This window comes from Zootoca vivipara, chromosome 2 (genome assembly GCF_963506605.1).
Source record: "Zootoca vivipara chromosome 2, rZooViv1.1, whole genome shotgun sequence".
In the NCBI taxonomy this organism is placed as follows: domain Eukaryota; kingdom Metazoa; phylum Chordata; class Lepidosauria; order Squamata; family Lacertidae; genus Zootoca; species Zootoca vivipara.
Window position 1 is genome coordinate 42,387,720 of NC_083277.1, and position 19,458 is coordinate 42,407,177.

General features: G+C 45.3%; 1 protein-coding gene across 1 annotated transcript in view; it reads right to left on the reverse strand.

Moving 5' to 3' along the window:
- Positions 1 to 251: 251 nt before the first annotated feature.
- The window catches only part of ABHD6 (abhydrolase domain containing 6, acylglycerol lipase), a 29,626-nt gene continuing 10,419 nt past the window's right edge, over positions 252 to 19,458 (reverse strand). Inside the window, exons 3-9 of the mRNA XM_035106408.2 lie at positions 17,628 to 17,784; positions 16,212 to 16,325; positions 13,518 to 13,650; positions 11,575 to 11,732; positions 8,273 to 8,327; positions 6,321 to 6,421; positions 252 to 4,034 (exon numbers count right to left, since the gene is read on the reverse strand). Of these exons, the coding sequence (XP_034962299.1) occupies positions 3,858 to 4,034; positions 6,321 to 6,421; positions 8,273 to 8,327; positions 11,575 to 11,732; positions 13,518 to 13,650; positions 16,212 to 16,325; positions 17,628 to 17,784 (895 nt within the window). The 3' untranslated portion in view covers positions 252 to 3,857. The remainder of the gene's footprint in view (positions 4,035 to 6,320; positions 6,422 to 8,272; positions 8,328 to 11,574; positions 11,733 to 13,517; positions 13,651 to 16,211; positions 16,326 to 17,627; positions 17,785 to 19,458) is intronic.

Consider the following 19,458-nt stretch of genomic DNA (forward strand, 5'->3'; position numbering starts at 1 on the left):
GAAGTTTAAAGACACTTGCGGGTCTGAAATAAATCCTACAAATTGACTTTAAATACTGTAGAAGGAATAAAGAAACTGCAGGATAGGAATGGACAGGAAAAAACTGACTGGGGGGAGGGAGGGAAGTCAAAGCTCGGCAGAGCAAAGAAAATTGTAATAATTGATAAGATGTTTAGAAGAAAAATGTTGTGTTTATGATGTCTATGTTGTGTTTGTGGTTGTTTGTTTTGTTATTGTTTAAATATGTTTAATTGGAAAATTCAATAAAATGTCTTTTTTTAAAAAAAAAAAGAACATCCATCTGGATTTTTTCGCGGGGAAGCTAGACGACGTTTCTTATTTAATGAGCATTCGCTACGATTTGCTTGTGGGGAGGTTAGACAACGTTGCTTCAAAATAAATGCTATCCCATGGGCTCCACTGCATTTCCCTGTCACTTTCCTTATCGCAAAAAGTCTGGTCTTTGGAGGGAAATGGGTTTGTTGCAGGTGACCTCCATGTTACCTTTAATTTGCTTGAATGCAGTTGAATCCCACCCCCCAAATAAGAGGCAGTCTGGAAGGGCCTCCGCATTTCTTTACCTGAATGGCCCAGGAAGGGAATAGAATTAAACAGGTTTGGATGTAGATGATCCATTTGCCTACAAACAGGGTGCCATTTACCCAGAACTGTTTCCAGAGGCTGGCATCAATAGGCCTTTGCCAAGGCTTACACCCCTGTAGGGGGTGCAGTGCCAGTCTCCGGAGGCTCCTTCCCCTGTTTCTCCCCATTTTGCACTTGCTGTCCATTCACACATGCACTCACATTCTTTTTTTAAATCCAAGCATAAAAACAAGCATTATAGCATATCAAGACTATCTATAGTGTGAGGATATTTAGTTTGGAGGGGGTGGATTGCAAACCGAATAAGGTCCCAGTATTATGAAAACATTTAAAAGAGAACTAGAGTTTTATTTCCGTTTACATTTTAATTACAGTAAGTCCTTTTGCCGACACGACATTGACTTCTGAAAGCCGTACCAAAATAAAATAAAATTCTAACTCCTCTGGTTTTTGCAGGCATTAAGATACCAGTCTCTTTGAGTGGTAGCTGACCAAGTTCTACTCAGAGCAGACTGTCTGAAATCCATGTACTTAAGTTGGTATCTCCATTAATCCCAGCAAGTCTACTCTAAGTATGTTTTAGTTGGATACCACCCTTTGTTTTTATTCCCATCAGTTGCAGCAATGTTGATCAAGCGATTACTGGATAAAAGCACACATTTTTCCGATCCCCTCGAATAAAAAGGTGGAACGTTTCCTTTCCCACCTGTGCAAGAGATAGACCAGTGTTTCCCAACCAGTGTGCCTCCAGATGTTTTGGGACTACAACTCCCATCATTCCTGACCACTGGTCTTGCTAGCTAGGGATGATGGGAGTTGTAGCCCCAAAACATCTGGAGGCACACTGGTTGGGAAACACTGAGATAGACCAGCAGTGGTTCAAACACAGGGATGCCATGTATCACGTTTCAAAAGGTGCTATGGCAGTCGTAAATGCAAGTTTAAAAAAATACACAGATACTTACAAATTAGAAGAAACCAAACCTTTAGCACTTACAACTGGGGAATAAATGGAGTAGCCATACAACTACATTTATGGTCCCATGAACTCAGCAGCCCCATAGAAAAGCAGAAGGAACGCTGAGAATCAAAGTGTGCCTACAAAATTATTCTGAAGTTGCAATATGTCAGCAGCGTATTTTGGAATGGATCCACTGACTTATTAGGGATATTTTGGAGTAAGCATACAGTAGGCTACAGCAGGGGTGGGGAAACTGTGGCCTTCCAGATGATGCAGAACTGCAACTCTCATCATCCCTGGCTGTTCTCCATGCCAATTGGGGCTGATGGGAACTGAAGTCCAACAATTGTTGGAGAGCCACAGGTTCCCAACCACTACACTACTGCCTAAGTACCACTCACTGTAAATTATAGCTAGACTTGACAATGATGTTTGCTGTGTGTTTCTCGGTATGGGAAATTTTCAGAAACCTCAGTAATGTGTGTGGGTTTTTTTTGTTTTTGTTTTTTAAAAAGGAGCATCACAAATAAGAAGACGAAACAAACCTGGTTCAGAAACTTCACTCGGCTAAAGAGCTGAAACTGCAAATGAGTACAAATACCTAGAAGAAAGAAGGCTGGTCATATTTTCTAAGCTCTTGTCCAATAAACTTGAAGATGCATCTGATAAATAATTCACTTTAGAGTACCCTAATTAGATTTTATTTTTACATGTAGACATTCCCCCCTCCCTCCCCCAGCCAAGACATTACCATTCACAGAATTCACAGAATTCATTAAGAAACTCAATTATTTACATCAAAATAACTCAGCAGAACAAACAATTAAGAAAAGAGCTGAGAAAACAGCTCATCCCAACTTTAACCTGAATTGGATCACTTGTGCATCTATCTACATACAGCATTATTGCTTGGAGAAAGTCCCATCTAGATGGAAAAAAATGGCTCCAGAAATGGCTCCACTTGGTTTATTGACTGCACAGAAAGATCACTTTTCACAGGGAATATGCTAACCGCTTGAATCAGGAACAGTCCTGTTGATTTCAGTAGACCTAAGCTGTGTGTGTTTGTTTAGTACATAGTCAGTGAATTTTCCCCTTGAGTCTGAATCCCGAAACCAGTTACTCCAAAATTGTTTGAATACTACAACCATAAAAAAACCTTTCCTGATTCAAATCAGATTATACCAATATTTCAGCAATACCGACTATTAAGGCAGTACAAACGTAAGAAACGGAGCTCTTGAGGGATACAAAAACTCATCCAAAATAAATCAGTGTAAACATTGCAGAGTTGCAGATTCTCTAAAACGTTTGTGCCCTTTGAATTTCACGCATTGCCTTCCTTCTCTGCTGAAATCATAAATTGATGAGAGGCATAAACAGCACTTTAGCAACCACCTGGATCCTAAGAGTCATTTGTAACAATTATTTATCATGCAAGGCCATATATACTAAGAGGCAGGAACATCCCTTCGCTCTCAGTCTATGAAGTTTTGCTACTTACTGATTTTTCCTATGTGTTTCAAGATGAATGTCATTGGCATCTACATTCCAATTAGCCAGATATTATGCTAGATCACATAACACAGCTGCATAAACCTAGGAGTGGCCAGTACATTCTGTGATATAGAATTTTCTGAATTGAGGTCATAGTCTAGTTAATATGTTGTATAAATAATTATATTACATGTATGCTAAAGGTAAAGGCCAATGGATATGCAGGGTACATACTTTCCGGATAATTCAGGAACTTTGCAAAGAAATTCACTAAAGTCAGAAAGAATCCAAAAGATCTGTCCTTCCAGCTTCTTTTCATGTCACTAGATTTACAATTCAATGAAAAATTACCAAAGACAGTCTAAGAAATGGGTACATTTCTGGCAAGATAAGATAGGTCAGAGGCTCTCCAGACTCTGTCTAGCTAGCATGCATGTTATCTAGCCCAACTTGGATAGAAAGGAGTGGGACACGTTATCAAAAAAATAGACGGAAAGTGCCTGAACGAAAAAGTTAGAGTCATAAATCTGATGGCTCTTTTACTACACCCAAAATATCTGGATAATGTAAACTTTACTGGACTTTATCAACACACGTTATCAGAAGTTTTCTCAGTATCCCATGAGCCACCTCACTGGCAGTCCTACAAATTAAATATATCGATTAATCTGGTTTCTTCAGGGATTTTGGCACAGTCACCAAGTTCTGTATGAGACCCCTGAGAATTGATCAAATCAGCAGTATTTCATCATAACTGAAACATCTAGCTTAAGGGTTCAACTTGACAGTGGGCATTTCAAGCCAGCTTCTTATTGTGATCCATATTCTGTACCGTAGCTAAAAACTCCAGGAGGAGCTTTGCCGTCTTCCTGGGCCGTTCCACGACTACCGAGTGTCCACAGTTTTCCAGAATGTGTACCTGACAGCCAGGAATCGAGTCTGCTAGCATGTCTGCTCCTGAAACATCTAGGACCTAGACGAGGAGAAAAAGGATTCAACAAAAGAGGAACTGGTGTCACTCATGTGGATGACATGCTTGTCAAAGACCGTGGAGACATGCCAAAGGGGAAGCAGGGGGCAACCTTTTGCTCAGTTCCTTGGCCTGGATCAGAAAAAACTGTCAGAAGAAGCATTCAATAAAGGCTAGCATTGTGATATAATGTGCCTCTTGAGGATGACGCATTTTGATTTTTTTAAATTAAGACTGACGTTTAAACGAAGTTGGGTCTAATGGAACTCCCAATGCAAATAGCAAGGGCATGTGGGTTTTTTCTTGGGGGGGGGCTGTTGTATGTGATCTTTATTTGGATTCCAGAGGAGGTATCAAAGCTGCACCCCAGTTCTGATCAGGGCCCCCACACTCTTACCATTCACTCTTGCATTCACACAACTGCTAACTGATCCAGTTGTGCCACGGTTAGTTTGGCCCATATGAAAACCTTAGCTGAGCAACACTAGACCAAATTGAAGGAGGAAACCAGCGATAATAGGGGTGCAAAAACAAAGAGACAGACACTCACACTCCCGACAGCTGAGCACTAAACCTGAATTTAATAAATAACCCAAACATTGTATTGGTGTATCCCCCCCATCAACTCAGGTCTCCTGCTACACCCCACCCCAACCCTATCTCCCAAGACCTCTGCCCTGCCCTCGGTTCCCCACAGATTTCCTCCTTGCCTGCAGATCTGTAGCCAAGGTCTGCCCCATTCAACAATCACGCTATTTCATTCTATGTGTGTGGCATAAGCACATGAGAATGGCTGTCAGTGTCGGAACTTCTTGACATTTGAAGCAGCTCATCATGGTCAACTCTTGTGGACCAAAAATATCTCAGCTTGCAGGGCTGATTTGTACCAGCTCCAGCATTGCTGCAGTTGCCCAGCAACTAGGGACATGCATGCTGGGGGAGAAGAGAAAGAGATCAACTACCAGCAGGAAATAGGATATGATAGTTGGAGGTTTTCTGAACACCACATATCCTTAGACCCCAAACCAATTCCTGTATCTTCTCATCCAAATCAGCCTTGCTTATATTCAGCTTTGCCCTCCACCCCCTGTCCCCCCGGTGCTCCTCCATGCACAATCATTTCCTCCTCCTACTCACTGATAATTTCTTCACATTCCCCTCATTTCCTTCCCATAGTTAACATTTTTCAGCTTTCTTCTTAACCGTGCTAGAAAACCCGTAGAACAGAGTTTCCCCCTTTTAGTTGTCATGGCAACATCTCTCTCTCGCCAACTTACAGATCTTGTGCTAATGGTACCTTTTCTCAAAACACATTTGGAACTCGCGGTGAATTGGTATACAGCGCAACCTTCTTCTTTTTTAATCATACAACCCTCACTCATCCCTCATCCAACCATTTTGTACAGGTGTGGGAACACAACACACCCATTCAATTCAATGGAGCCAGCAAATTTATACACAGGAATGTGCGCACGGGTCTGCTACCTCTGCTGAAATGAATGGGGAAATCTTTGAGCACATGTAAGAGTTTGGCGTGTCCAATGGAGATTTGCAGCTTGAGTCTATGTACACTCCATATTTTTATAGCACACAGACATACAACCCAAAAAATTCTGGGAACTATAGTCAGTTAACAGTGCTGGGAATTGTAGCTCTATTAGAGGGAAAACTGCAGTTTGAATGCGCTCATTCATTCAAAAGCGAGTTCTGTCCCATGATTATTATTTTTAACTTCATAAAACTTGTATTTAAATATGTATTTCACTATTTAAATACATATTTTACTTCAGCGTATGCATTTCTAAATGTATTTCACTCAAAAATGCATTTGTATTTTTACAATTTTAAGTTTTTTTTTTAGAAGGGGGATATCCAAAGAATAATGGTGTTCTGATCTGCACGAGGCACAAATTACGCCCGTCTCCTTAAAAACGTGGACCAAACGAAATTCTCCTCTGCCTGTATGTGCAATTCTCTCATCCAATATCATCCCCTCATCTCCCACTACATTTAATCAAGACAAAAGTGCACTTGAGCAGGCAGGGGTCTTTTGTTCTTGCACATTACATAGCAGGAAAATGAGCAGTAGAAGACAGGTGCAAATGCAGCTTTCTTAATCTGACGAAGTGAGGTTTGGTCTTACACCATATAGCATGTTTGCTAATCTTTAAGTTGCCGTCATTATCTCCCTGCTCTCCCTATTGGTTACTCTGCTGTTCTAATTTATTTTTACGTATTGCACTAAGGAAAGGAGAGGAGAGGGAAGTGGAAACAAATTGGCTGAGGCACCTGATCTTGCTTTCCCCAGATGATCTGTGTTGCAGCTTTGATCTTGCTCATGTTTTCATAAAGCGAGCTGATGGACTTCTCATCTACAATCTCAAAAAACACTTTCCAGAAGAGGAAAAAGGAGGAGGAGGGAGAGAAAAAAAATATCAGTCTAGCTCAGTTTCAGTGCACAGAACTCAAATTTTAACGAGCTGGGTTTTTAAACCTTTTACTCCTATCTCCCTGCCCGAAGAAAACCATCATGCAGTTTGGGTCAATGAAGCAGCAGAAGAAAGAAAAAGATTTCCCACAGCATAAATAACAAAAGGAAAACCTTCCTTGCCAGAGAGGGATGTGCGCAAAAGACTTTGGAGGAAGTTCCCTTTCTTCAAAGACACTTGATGTGTGGCTGACATCAAAATCTGAATCCCCACGTCCTGTTCTTCGCCACCCACCCCAACACTTTCTCATATAATTTAGGCCAGGCATCCCCAAACTGCGGCCCTCCAGATGTTTTGGCCTACAACTCCCATGATCCCTAGCTAAGAGGACCAGTGGTCAGGGATGATGGGAATTGTAGTCCAAAACATCTGGAGGGCCGAAGTTTGGGGATGTCTGGTTTAGGCCATAGGTGGGAGTCCGTGACCCTGCAGAAGTTGCTGGACTACAATTCCCATTACCCCTGACCACTGACCATGCTGGCTGTGATTGATGGGGGTTGGAGTGCAATTATATCTGGAGGACACAGGTTCTCCACCCCTAAGCCTGCAATTCCAAACCTCTGCTGTGAGACACAACAGTCAAACAGAAGCTCAAGATCCAGGAGGTTGTTGATCTGATAATACTCGATTCCAGGGGAAAGTATCTGCAATAGCAGTGGCCTCCTGGGTGTTGTTGCACCACAATCCCCACCAGCCCCAGAAAACATAAATCAGTTTGCAGACCCCTCAACCCAGAAAATTGCGGGAGTTCTGCACGACAGTTTTCCCGCCTTTTCCACAGGTTCACACTCCAGTCGCTCACGTGACAAGCCATGAGGCGGCATGCACAGTACTCCCTGTCCATTTCAAGGCTCATGCTTTGGGGGGAGGGCGGTTGGACTGACATGAAAGTGCCTTGTTATTTCAGCACAGAAAGTCATGCCCAAAAGGTATAGCCTAGAAGAATGGCAGAACTTAGAGGGGGAAGGACAGCATGGAGAAATGACATGTGTCAATGACGTTCACCGCAACATGGTGGTGGAAAAGCAGTGGAACAGGAGTACACACTGCGAAAAGAATACAGTGTTACCTCTACTTACGAATAACTCTACTTACGAATGTTTCTACTTATGAATGGAGCTCCGTCCGCCATCTTGGATGTGGTTTAGATAGGATTTTTTCTACTTACGAATTTTTAGATAGGGTTGCTTCGACTTACGAATTTTTTCTCCCAATGCATTCCTATGGGATTCGACTTACAAATGTGCGTTCGGAACGCATTAAATTTGTAAGTAGAGGTACCACTGTATTAGAAAGTGGGACCAAAGTGCAAGCCTTACAATCAGTTGAACTAATGCAATAAACCCCACGTGTGAATGCAGCTGTGATCCCACTGATTCTGGAGGGCCAGAGGTTCTCTCCACCTTTGTCTATGACCATGAGATTCATTTCTGGCCTGCAAGCTTCCCAAGGGTATATGGCTGGTTTCTGTTGGCAACCGAATGCTAAGACCAGGTGCACCTTTGGTCTGAGGCAGAAGAGTTCTCCTTTCGTTCCTACACAAAGCCACGGCAATCCCCATTGTTTCATTTCCTTAAAGACATTTTTAACCTGTGTGCTGCTTCAATACTGGGCAAAGCTGCCGTCTCGTGAGCCTTAAAACCAAATCACAGGCAACCCAGGGTGTAGACTGCACCTTCAGATAACAGAAGCGACAAGCACCCATTCCAATCCCAAGCTAGAGCCATCTAAGAAAGGATGTGATGCACTTACATTTGCGGTAGAAGTCATTGTGCGGGATGCGGACATCGACGAGGCCCTGCAGGATCTACAAACACAAAACGGCGCATTAGAAGAACGGCTTGTGGAGGGCAAGGCTCTCAGTGGCTTCTGGCCACTATGGCTATGCTCTGCCTCCACCGTCAGAGGCATCGTGCTTCTCCACACCAGGTGGGGAGAGTGTTGCTGCGCTCAGGTCCTGCTGGCAAGGCTTCCCATATGCATCTGGTTAGGCACTGTGAGAGAGCATGATGCTGGACCAGACAGGCCACTGGCGGGGCTCTTATTACGTCCCTATGTTACGTAACAGGGCAAGCACACCATGGCCATCTGCTGCCCCTCTCTTTCCCAGTAGGAGCGGTTTTCTGGACACACCACAGAATCCATGCAGACAATCAGGACTCTTGAACACTTGAGCAGCAGAGGAGTAAATCCGCTTGGAGATGCACTGCAGCAAGTAGAGGCAGGGAACCTTTGCAGCTGATAGATGGATGAGAGCCAACACAGAACACACTCAAACTAAGGGTTACAAATCTGTAGGGCATGGCGGGGGAACCTGAGGCCTTCCAGAAGTTGTTGGGCTACAACTCCTATTGTCCCCGACCACTAGGCACGCTGGTAAGGGAGGGGGGAAGGTGAAGGGCCTCAGGTTCCTCATCCAAGCTGTAAGGCAGAAGGGGGCAAATCTTCCACATAGAAAAAGTTTGAATCCTCCTTTGGAAAGATTGCTGAGGGGAGAATGAATCACAGCTCTGTGCAATTTTAAAAGCAATTGTTTCGCACTTTGCTTGCCCTGTGTAAACCCACGCAGCTCAGACTTCAAGGGAAATCAGGTTTCCCTGTCAGGGAAAGCTTGGATCTTCAGAACAGGCTACACACACACACCACATCCATTTCACTTGTTCTTCCCAATTTTAAAAATCATATCTTGCAGATTGAGGGCACCAGGAGAAGGGGACGACAGAGGACGAGATGGTTGGACAGTGTTCTCGAAGCTACGAACATGAGTTTGACCAAACTGCGGGAGGCAGTGGAAGACAGGAGTGCCTGGCGTGCTATGGTCCATGGGGTCACGAAGAGTCGGACACGACTAAACAACTAAACAACAACAATCTTGCATATAGCACCTATCTGCTCTCTGTACAAACACCCACATGGCTACTAAGGAACATTCAGCACATATCTTGAGAAAGGTGGGGAAGAATTAATGCTGCGGAGAAGGAAAGCAATACCAACCAGGTGAAAACTTAAAACACAATCTGAAGCAAGTGGCACTGAGTTCAGCAGAGCGCACTCCCAGGAGGCTGCGTATAGGGTTGCAGTTGTGCTAATCCTATTATATTTGCCATTGCGCTAAAAGTAGGGCTGTCCCTTGCTAGGTTGCGTGAGTGTGTTACTTAACCTGGACTCTCCTTGGAGGCTGTTGTGATGAGGTCCTACACTTCCAAATTTATCAGTACACCATGGGTTTGGTTCAAATCTATGGCTTTCAAAATCCACTAGACCTCATGGATTTTGAGATAAGGTATTATATCTGAAGCTCGGAAACCAGAAAGCTAAACAGGAGGTGTACAAGAGTGTGTTAATTTCCAAGTGTTACAATTTGTACAGTTGATTTGTGACTAAGATACTGATTCACGGTGGGTTTTGCTTTTTGAGTTGGAAAAAATAGGACTTTCTATTATCAAGCCTACCTAGGGACCAGGAAGCAGCTGTACAGGTGCTGAACTAAAATTTTAAGGATTAAAGCAGTGATGGGCAACCTTTTGAGCTTAGTGTGTCAAAATTTGCCAAAAAACAGAGCATAACTCGGGTGGTGTGTCACTTCGAGAAAAAACCCATAATTTCGTGATATTTATAATTTAAATAACAAAAAATGTATAATTGTAATATATAACTGTATTTAATAAACCAAAAACTAATTATTTAACCAAACCAAACCAAAAACCCCTTATTTATCACAAAGTGCCCAGAGTTGTTGAGCTTTTTGGGGGGAGCTGCTGACCAAAGTTTTGGAGGTTTTTTTAGGGGGTGCAAAAGTTGCTTTGCTTTTTATTTGGGGGGGGGGTGCCCCAAAGCTGCTGCACTTTTGGGGGGGGAAAGAGAACAGAAATAAATGACGAATAATACCTTCGCTGGAACTAACACGCAGCACTGACCTAGTCTGCCAAAGCGCCAAAAATACCAGCACAGAACAGGTTAAAAAATGACCACTGTTACACCCAATCATAGTCTGCCAAAGCACCAGAAAAACAGCACAGAAAGGGTTAAAAACCAACCTCTGGCTACCAGCAACAACAACAACAAAAGGATCCGGGTTTTAACAGTGGAGACAAGCTGTAGGAGGGGTGGGAGAACAAATGGGGTGGGGGGGAAACAAGTAGCAACAGCACAAATGGGCTGATGGGGCACGTGCCAGCAGTGAGGGCTCTGCGTGTCATGTCTGACACGCGTGTCATTGGTTCGCCATCACTGGATTAAAGGGACAGAATTCATTCATAAATAGTAGTTGAAGCCCTTCCTTTTTCAACGACCTATAACTGGATTTTGTTTTTTCATTTTTTTAACCCCAGTCTGTAGATATGTTAGATTTGAAACTGTCTTTACATAGGAAATTGTTTCATTTTTACATAGGAAACACTTCTTGTTTTTATTGCTGTTGTACTCATTGTCAAATTGCTTTAAGGAACTTCATAGGAAGCAATTCACAAATGGAATTTATTCATTAAAATGCATGTTACCTCAGAATCGGTACAAGCCAACCAGTTAGGTGGGTGGAGGGAGGGAGGAGGAGGGGATATTGTACTTTGCTTTAATCAAATGTTTATCAAGGCAGCAACCAGCCTTGACTTAAGAAGAACAGCCTTAGGGTGGGGGTGGGGGAGGGGAAGCTACAGAAGATTCCCAATTAAGGGCACCTCTGGGGCTGGAGGAGACTCTTGAGAGTCCCATGGACTGCAAGAAGATCAAACCTATCCATTCTTAAGGAAATCAGCCCTGAGTGCTCACTGGAAGGACAGATCCTGAAGCTGAGGCTCCAATACTTTGGCCACCTCATGAGAAGAGAAGACTCCCTGGAAAAGACCCTGATGTTGGGAAAGATGGAGGGCACAAGGAGAAGGGGACAACAGAGGATGAGATGGTTGGACAGTGTTCTCGAAGCTACGAACATGAGTTTGACCAAACTGCGGGAGGCAGTGCAAGACAGGAGTGCCTGGCGTGCTCTGGTCCATGGGGTCACGAAGAGTTGGACACGACTAAACGACTAAACAACAACTGCCATTCATACTTCTCACCTGCTGGGGCACTTTGAAGCGTACGTAAGAACAAAGCTTTAACATTTCTGCCATTTCCTCTGGGGTGGATGGGATCAGGGGAATCTGGCTGAGGGACTCAGACTCCTTCAGCTCCCTCAGTGTTTTAACAAATTTGCTTTCCTTGCCAGGCGGTAGCCCTGTAGGAAAAAAGAGAAGAACAGCCATATGCTGAGCTCCAGAAGCAACGCAATAGGAGCCTTGACGAGCTTTTAAATCCTCCAACAATCCTTCCAGAGAAAACCTGCCAACTATTTCTTAAAGTCACAAGCAAGGAAGGATCTTACCTCCCAAGGACAGAACCACCACATTCGTCATGTAGGGTGAAATGACACGTCAAGTTGCACACATGGCTGTCACCAAGGCACCTCCTGCGCGTTTGGATTCCTCTTGGCATATCAAAGGCAAAGATAGCCAGGGTGGAGCCCTCCAAATGTATCTGGACTACAATTCCCATCATCCCCGGCCATTGACTGGGACTGACAGGAGTTCAGCGATCCAAGCTCTAGGGCAGGCATAGGCAAACTCTGGCCCTCCAGATGACTACAATTCCCATCATCCATGACCACTGGTCCTGTTAGCTAGGGATGATGGGAATTGTAGTTCCAAAACATCTGGAGGGCCGGAGTTTGCCTATGCCTGCTCTGGGGGATACCGTGTCGGCCACCTTTCATCTAGGGTGACCCAGACTCATGGTGAGCTGTGTTTCCCAAACACTGCTGGGTGCTGCTGCTGATGGAGTGCCTGCAGGATGCTCAGCACTTTGACGCGTTGACATTATGATTAGGAAGAGGGTAGTTAGACAGAGATTTGCTCTTTCCAATAACAGCCATGTGTCTGTTATAACAGAACGGGCCTTTTCTGTAGCAGCTCCCCATTTGTGGAATGTTCTCCCCAGGAAGATTTGCCTGGCTCCTTCATCATCAGCATCAGAATTTATTATTTATACCCTGTCCATCTGGCTGGGTTTCCTCAGCCACTCTGGAAGGCTCCCAACAGAATATTAAAAACACAATAAAAAATCAAACATTAAAAACTTCCCTGAACAGGGCTGCCTTCAGATGTCTTCTAAAAGTCTGATACTTGTTTATTTCATTGACATCTGATGGGAGGGTGTTCCACAGGGCGGGCACCACTACTGAATTGGGAGGCGGGTGGCGGCGGCGTTGGCGAACAGAAGGGGGCTTAGACTGACTGCAGCCCGAATCACAGAATCATAGGGCGGAGAGAGACCCTGACGGTCATCTAATCCAACCCCCTGCAATGCAGGAATCTCAACTAAAGCATCCATGTCAGGTGGCCATTCCACCAGGCAGCCAAAGCACCTTTGACAGGAGCAGACTGTCTTCCAAAGCACCAGGTCAGGAACCAATCAACTCCTGTGGTTGGTGCACATCCCGGATGTAAGGGGGCGGAGTTACAGAGAACAGCCCCCCATCATAAAGTCCAGCTCCTCAACCAGTCAGAGCTCCAGCAGCGGGTCCAGTGAAGGGCAGGAGGAAGTGAGCAAGTCGGTACAGGGCTCTGGCTGCATCTAAGACTGCAGCCTAGAGCTCCTATACAGGAAATGGCCAGCGGTGGAGCATTGGACAGGTGCCCTTTTCCCCCAATGCCTGATTTGAGGTGTGCCAGCTCCTGTAGGAACAAGGGGCGGCGCTTTGGGGTCCCCAAACTACTTTGCTGGGCGCGTAGCCGGAAAGCGCCATTGCGAGATTTTGATGAAGACTGAACAGTCATGTTTCCCCTATTTCTTGCACTGTAAATAAGTATGCACAAATAAAAGTCTTAAAGACACGACGGTGTGGAGAGCCGTTACTCGAGGGTAGCCACCAGCATCCCTGACACCGAGTATTTAAATTCACCAGACACATGGACCGTGGACACATCTCCTGCCTCGGGAGGCGAGGTTCATTTGTGGCACTCACCCGCAGGGCATACAAGACTTAAGCTACAGATCTCCGCTGGGTACTGAGCAGCATAAACTCCTGCAACGTTTCCGCCCATGGAAGTTCCAAGTAGATGGAAGGGTTTCCTGTTCAGATTGATACATTCAACAAACTGAAAAGATAAAAAAAGCAACACTTAGGTTACTATGGGACAGGCAGCAACTGCCGTAGAGTTGGGAGAGATGAGAGGAACTGGCTTGGAAATTAATACCCACACAAGTAATAGCACATGAGATTCAGCACCATAACAGATGTTAAGGGGCAGCCCAGAGGAAGTTAGGTTATGCGCAGGGCCCTACCTGTCTCTTCTTTTAGTAGTGTTAAGTAGTATTAAGTATTAGTGTGGCTTACCTGTGCTGGGGAGAGAAAAGGCCTCAGAGCAGGCACTGCAACTTTAACAGCAGCTAAATTCTATCCTAGGTCTGGGAAAGCTAAAAACAGGCATTGAAACCCTCTTCAGGTATTCAGAGTAAATATGTGGAAAGGGTAGTGTTTATTTATCTCATTTATATCCAACCTTTCCTCCAAGCTGGAGTAGATGCTTCTCCCCCTCTCACTGAATCCCCACAACAACCCTGTGAGGTAGGTTAGGCTAAGAGACAGTGACTACGCCAAGGTCACCCATCGAGCTTCATGGGCAAGTGGGGATTCAAACCTTGGTCTCCCAGGTCTTATTCTGACACTCTAACCACTGCGCCAGGCTGGCTCTCTGTGCGCACACAAACCCATCCTCTTTGCCCTCATCCCCACAGGAGAATTTTGCTCATCAGTCACGAAGGTCTGAAGGGGGCTTCTAGGCATGTTCGGTGCGTGTGGAGTTAAAAGAGGGGAGGGGTGCACAAAGAAGCCCCCACCCCCAACATCCCCATGAAAGTCAGCTTCACTTCAGACCTTCCCTTCCCATGCTGAGAGGGAAAATCTGATGAGGATGTCTACATGTGTCTGAGGGAATGAACATAGAATCCTTGAGATCCGGAACCCTGTTAAGACAAGGCTCCTGATCACAGGGAGGATTCTAAGTAAACTCTGCTGAGTCCTCTAATCTCCCTTCAGGGCGTGCGTGGCCAGCGTGGGAAGGTTTGAATAGGCGCTCGACGTCCACAGTGACACTGTAGGTGGGACTTGTGGGTGCGCCCCTCCTCACCCTTCATTTTAGCCCTCAGGCAAATGGGGTTTCTGTCCCCAGGGGTTCAGAACAGCAGCCTTCAACACTACTCAGTGGACAGACAGGAAAACCAGCACATCTTATGAACAGGCCCAAAGCAACTGAAAACAAACATCTTACCAGAGGGAAAGCTTGAGAGCTAAGAGAGTTTGATGGCTGTCCACTGATTCTCAGGCCCTGGCTCTGAATCGTCTTTTTAATACATTTGATCCACTTATGTTTATGGAAATGCTGAGAGCATAAACAAGTCTGAAAAAGCGGGCCACATATTAGCAGCTCAGCTGCTGACAGAAAGGAGGGGGGGGGCATTTTTACAAGGTAAAGAAGCTACTTCTTTGATAACTTCTCAGAACTCCGGATGTATGGGAGATGGGAAAGGAAGCGGAAGATATTAGCCATGCTCTGCAATTCAATTCCTTTGGAATACAGTGGTACCTTGGGTTACAAACACCTTGGGTTACAAACACTTCAGGTTACAGACTCTGCAAACCTGGAAGTAGTACCTCAGGTTAATAACTGTACCTCAGGATGAGAACAGAAATCACACAGCGGCGGCGCAGGGGCAGCAGGAGGCCCCATTAGCTAAAGTGGTACCTCAGGTTAAGAATGGTTTCAGGTTAAGAACGGACCTCTGGAACAAATTAAGTTCGTAACCAGAGGTACCATTGTACAGAGGAACCCCACAGTTAAAATGTGAACTGACTACTCACCCAGTCAGAAGGGTGGCCGCTTAAATATAACCAAAGGGGAAAGGGAAATGTGCCAACACTAAATTACCATGTGCTGATTGTATATGTATAAATGCAAGTTTAGAAACAGTTGCTATAATTTAAATTTTAAAAATATATCCATCTTGCCATAGGATGGAAGGCCATGCTGCCTGGCAGTTCAGAAGTCCTGTACACCTGGTGGCTGAGTCTGCTGTGCAGGTGCTCACTGGGTAATGCCAAGGCCCTTCCTGCTCTCATGATTTTTTTTTCCTTTAAGCCAGTCTTTTAGCAGACAGCCCTTCAAATTGGAGCTCTTCCCTTTGTAAAGGAGGAAACAGACAGTCACCTTACAGCCTGCAAACCAATTCTTTCGATCACAGGGATCTTCACAGGACAGAATGTGAAGAATTAAAGAGATTAAGGATTTGAGAGTCAGAATGCAGACAAGAGAATCTTTTGAGACTGTAAATAGCTAGCATGTCTGCTGGCCAGGAAGGAAGGAAGGAAGGAAGGAAGGAAGGAAGGAAGGAAGGAAGGAAGGAAGGAAGGAAGGAAGGAAGGAGAGAGCTTTCAGAAGGGAGAGTCGCTGTACTGAAATATTGGGATATATCTCCAGGGTTTTGCTGTAACCCATCTCCCATCACTCTTTACAACATTGCTTAATCTTGCCCAAACTCTCCACATCAAAACACTAGTCACCTCCAAACACTGAGTTATGAATCAGTCCATGGACTCAAGAAAGTGGAACAGAGAGAACTCCCCAACCATTTCCAGGGTCATTTCTGGAGTATTTATTACCTGGTGTATTCGTTTCACTTGCCCATAGATTGAGTAGTCATCAAGGGATGAGCGAGTCGTACCCTCATGGCCAGGCATGTCAACACAAATCAAGTGCAGGTTCTTTGGAAGGAACTGTGGGAAACAAGCATCGTGTGGTTAGGATGGAGGAGAGATCACACCAGAAGCAAATCTGAACAAATTTCCAACCACTGCCATCATGGTGGAAGTGGAGCTGAGCAAGCACTGCATTGGCAATGGATGAATTGTATTAACACTGGCCCCATGGCAAGCTGTTCGTTAAAAGCTAAAATATATGAAGAGAATTCTTATAAAAGAGAGAGGGAGAGAAGCATACACACATGCCCATACCCCAAAGTCTTCTGTGTGAATCCTAATATCCTCAGCATATTGTGTGTGTGTGTGTGTGTGTGTATATATATATATATATATATATATATATATATATATATATATTAAAGGCACTTTAGGCTGATCCCAAAGTAAGCAAGTCGGCAACCTCCCCTCCTAATCTTATCACAATAATTCATTTGCCGTTAGCAAGCAACAGCCCCACAGGGATTAAAAAAAGGAGTATTCTGAGCACAGGTGGCTCCGCAGTAGATGCAGAAGTGTGACAGCCCAAACTTTCCACAGAACTAACAGTGACGACCGTAGGATGCTCATTTTGAGCAGCTGGCTTTCCACACTGAACATGTGGGTGGTCAGGAAAATAGTACCTACATTTTCCCATGGTGAAAGCCAGGCATGATCCCAACCAAGTGGACCATTTGAACTTATCCTCAAGGTTGATTCACCCCTTACTTTTTCAGCATGGCTGATAGCACAAACCATAGAATCATAGAGTTGGAAGAGACCACAAGGGCCATCCAGTCCAACCCCCTGCCAAGCAGGAAACACTATCAAAGCCTTCTTGACATATGCCTGTCAAGCCTCTGCTTAAAGACCTCCAAAGAAGGAGACTCCACTACACTCCTTGGTAGCAAATTCCACTGCCGAACAGCTCTTACTGTCAGGAAGTTCTTCCTAATGTTTAGGTGGAATCTTCAGTGGAACCCACTGCTGGCACACTAATATATGTATTTTATGTCACATGGGTACTTCCCCTGTAGCAGCGCTGATGGAAGGAAAACATTCACATGGGCCTGGTCTAAAGTGGGAAGCCTGTGCCCTTCTGGGAGTTACTGCATTACAACTCCCAGCATCCCTGAACTTTTGGCTGATGGGAGCCTAACCACATACGTAGGTCCGCAGATTCTCCACCTTTGGGATGTAATACATACACCTGATGCTGCACAAATCAGTCATAGAGAAGTGACAAGGGCACACTGGAATTGGCTGCAACTTAGCCCGAGAGCAGAACGTTGTCCCTCCCAGGTGAAACTGTTATTTCCTCATAGAGAAGGAGAAGTGTACCTTGACTACAGAAAGCCACATATCTTTGTGGGCCGAGAATCCATGCAGCATGAGCACAGAGGGCCGGTGGCCAGGCCTCCCTCGGTAGGAGTAGCAGAACTGGTAGTCGTCGTCGTTCACGTATCGAACTTGCATGCCCAGGGCGCGGCGCCAGTACCTGACAGCAGCAGGGGCAGGACAAAGGAGAAGGGTTGCAACGCAGCAGCCTCAGCACAAGAGCAAAGCATTTCTGCAACAAATTCAAGACACCACTGCCTGCTCCCCCTGCAAGAGACCGCAGCGCAACTGCCACACTTTAACTTGTTTTTTAGGAACACCCGGTGTCTTCTCCAGCCCTACCTGGTAATTGAACCTGGAACTTTCCACATATGAATCAGACTCTCCACCCTGAGCTGCAGCCCCTGGCATCCCAGGCCTTCCTTCCCACAAGGTTGTGAAATCACAACGTGACCCTCTCCCGCTTTCCCTTGCACCAACCTTTTTCACAGTTCTCCCTTTACTGAAACAACCTGAGCCGCCGCTCTAATCCCTTTGTAACAATTTCCCCTGCTTAGGCATTTAAAATAGCTTTACTGATTGATGCACCTTCCTGGCAAGCAATTTATCTCCACTCAGAAACGAACCAATGACATCTGCGCCCATGGGGAGCTAAGCCTCCGAGTCAGCCAGAGTAAGCGGGGTAATAAAGGCCTGCCTAGCAACAGGCGACAAAGGCAATGCTTTGGTAATAAGATAATGCAGAATTCTCCCAGAAGCATTTACATTAATGGAACAGCCGTAGCAATAACCATCTGTACAGGAAGGGATCTAAAAATCAGTTAAGAAAGATTATGCATCTAGACATACATATGTAGACTTAGCAGCCCCTCTATAAGCATAATAAGGAAGCTGGAAGGCAGGGAGGGACTTTTGGTCCTCCAGATGTTGTTGGACTCCAGTTCCCATCATTGCTGACCATGCTGGCTGGGGCTGATGGGAGTCCAACAACATCTGGAGGGCCGAAGATCCCCTAAGGTAAAGGTAAAGGGACCCCTGACCATTAGGTCCAGTCGTGACCGACTCTGGGGTTGTGGCGCTCATCTAGCATTATTGGCCGAAGGAGCCGGTGTACAGCTTCCAAGTCATGTGGCCAGCATGACTAAGCCACTTCTGGCAAACCAGAGCAGCACACGGAAACGCTGTTTACCTTCCCACCAGAGCAGTACCTATTTATCTACTTGCACTTTGACGTGCTTTCTAACTGCTAGGTTGGCAGGAGCTGGGACCGAGCAACAGGAGCTCACCCCGTCACGGGGATTCGAACCGCCGACCTTCTGATCGGCAAGCCCTAGGCTCTGTGGTTTAACCCACAGCGCCACCCGTGTCCCTTAAACACCCCCTAGTCTAGTGTTAATGAGTGTGCATGCGACTCCACTAACCTACAACATACATACACGACAACTGTTATGGTTGGCTCAGCAGTTGAACACCTTCTTTATATGCAGAAGGTTCCAAGCTCCATCCCTGGAACCTCCGATTTAAGAAGGAGGAAAGGCAGCAAGTGCTCAGAAAGACCTCTACCTGAGGCCCTGCTAGCTGCTAGCAGACAGAGTAGAAAATACATGTATTTTAAGAAGTACGTTGGCCTTGTGTTTTATGTTACGGCATTTTAGTGTACATTGCCATATTTACTAGGAGCTTATAAGCACTCTTATACATAAAGTAAATCAATATACTGGATTAGATGGACAAGTAGTTTGACTTAGTGAAAGTCATCTTCCTGCGTTGCTATGAGGAGGCTGTATGCGCAGATGAAGCCTTCAGGAGGTGGTCGAGGGGAGAGACTGAACTT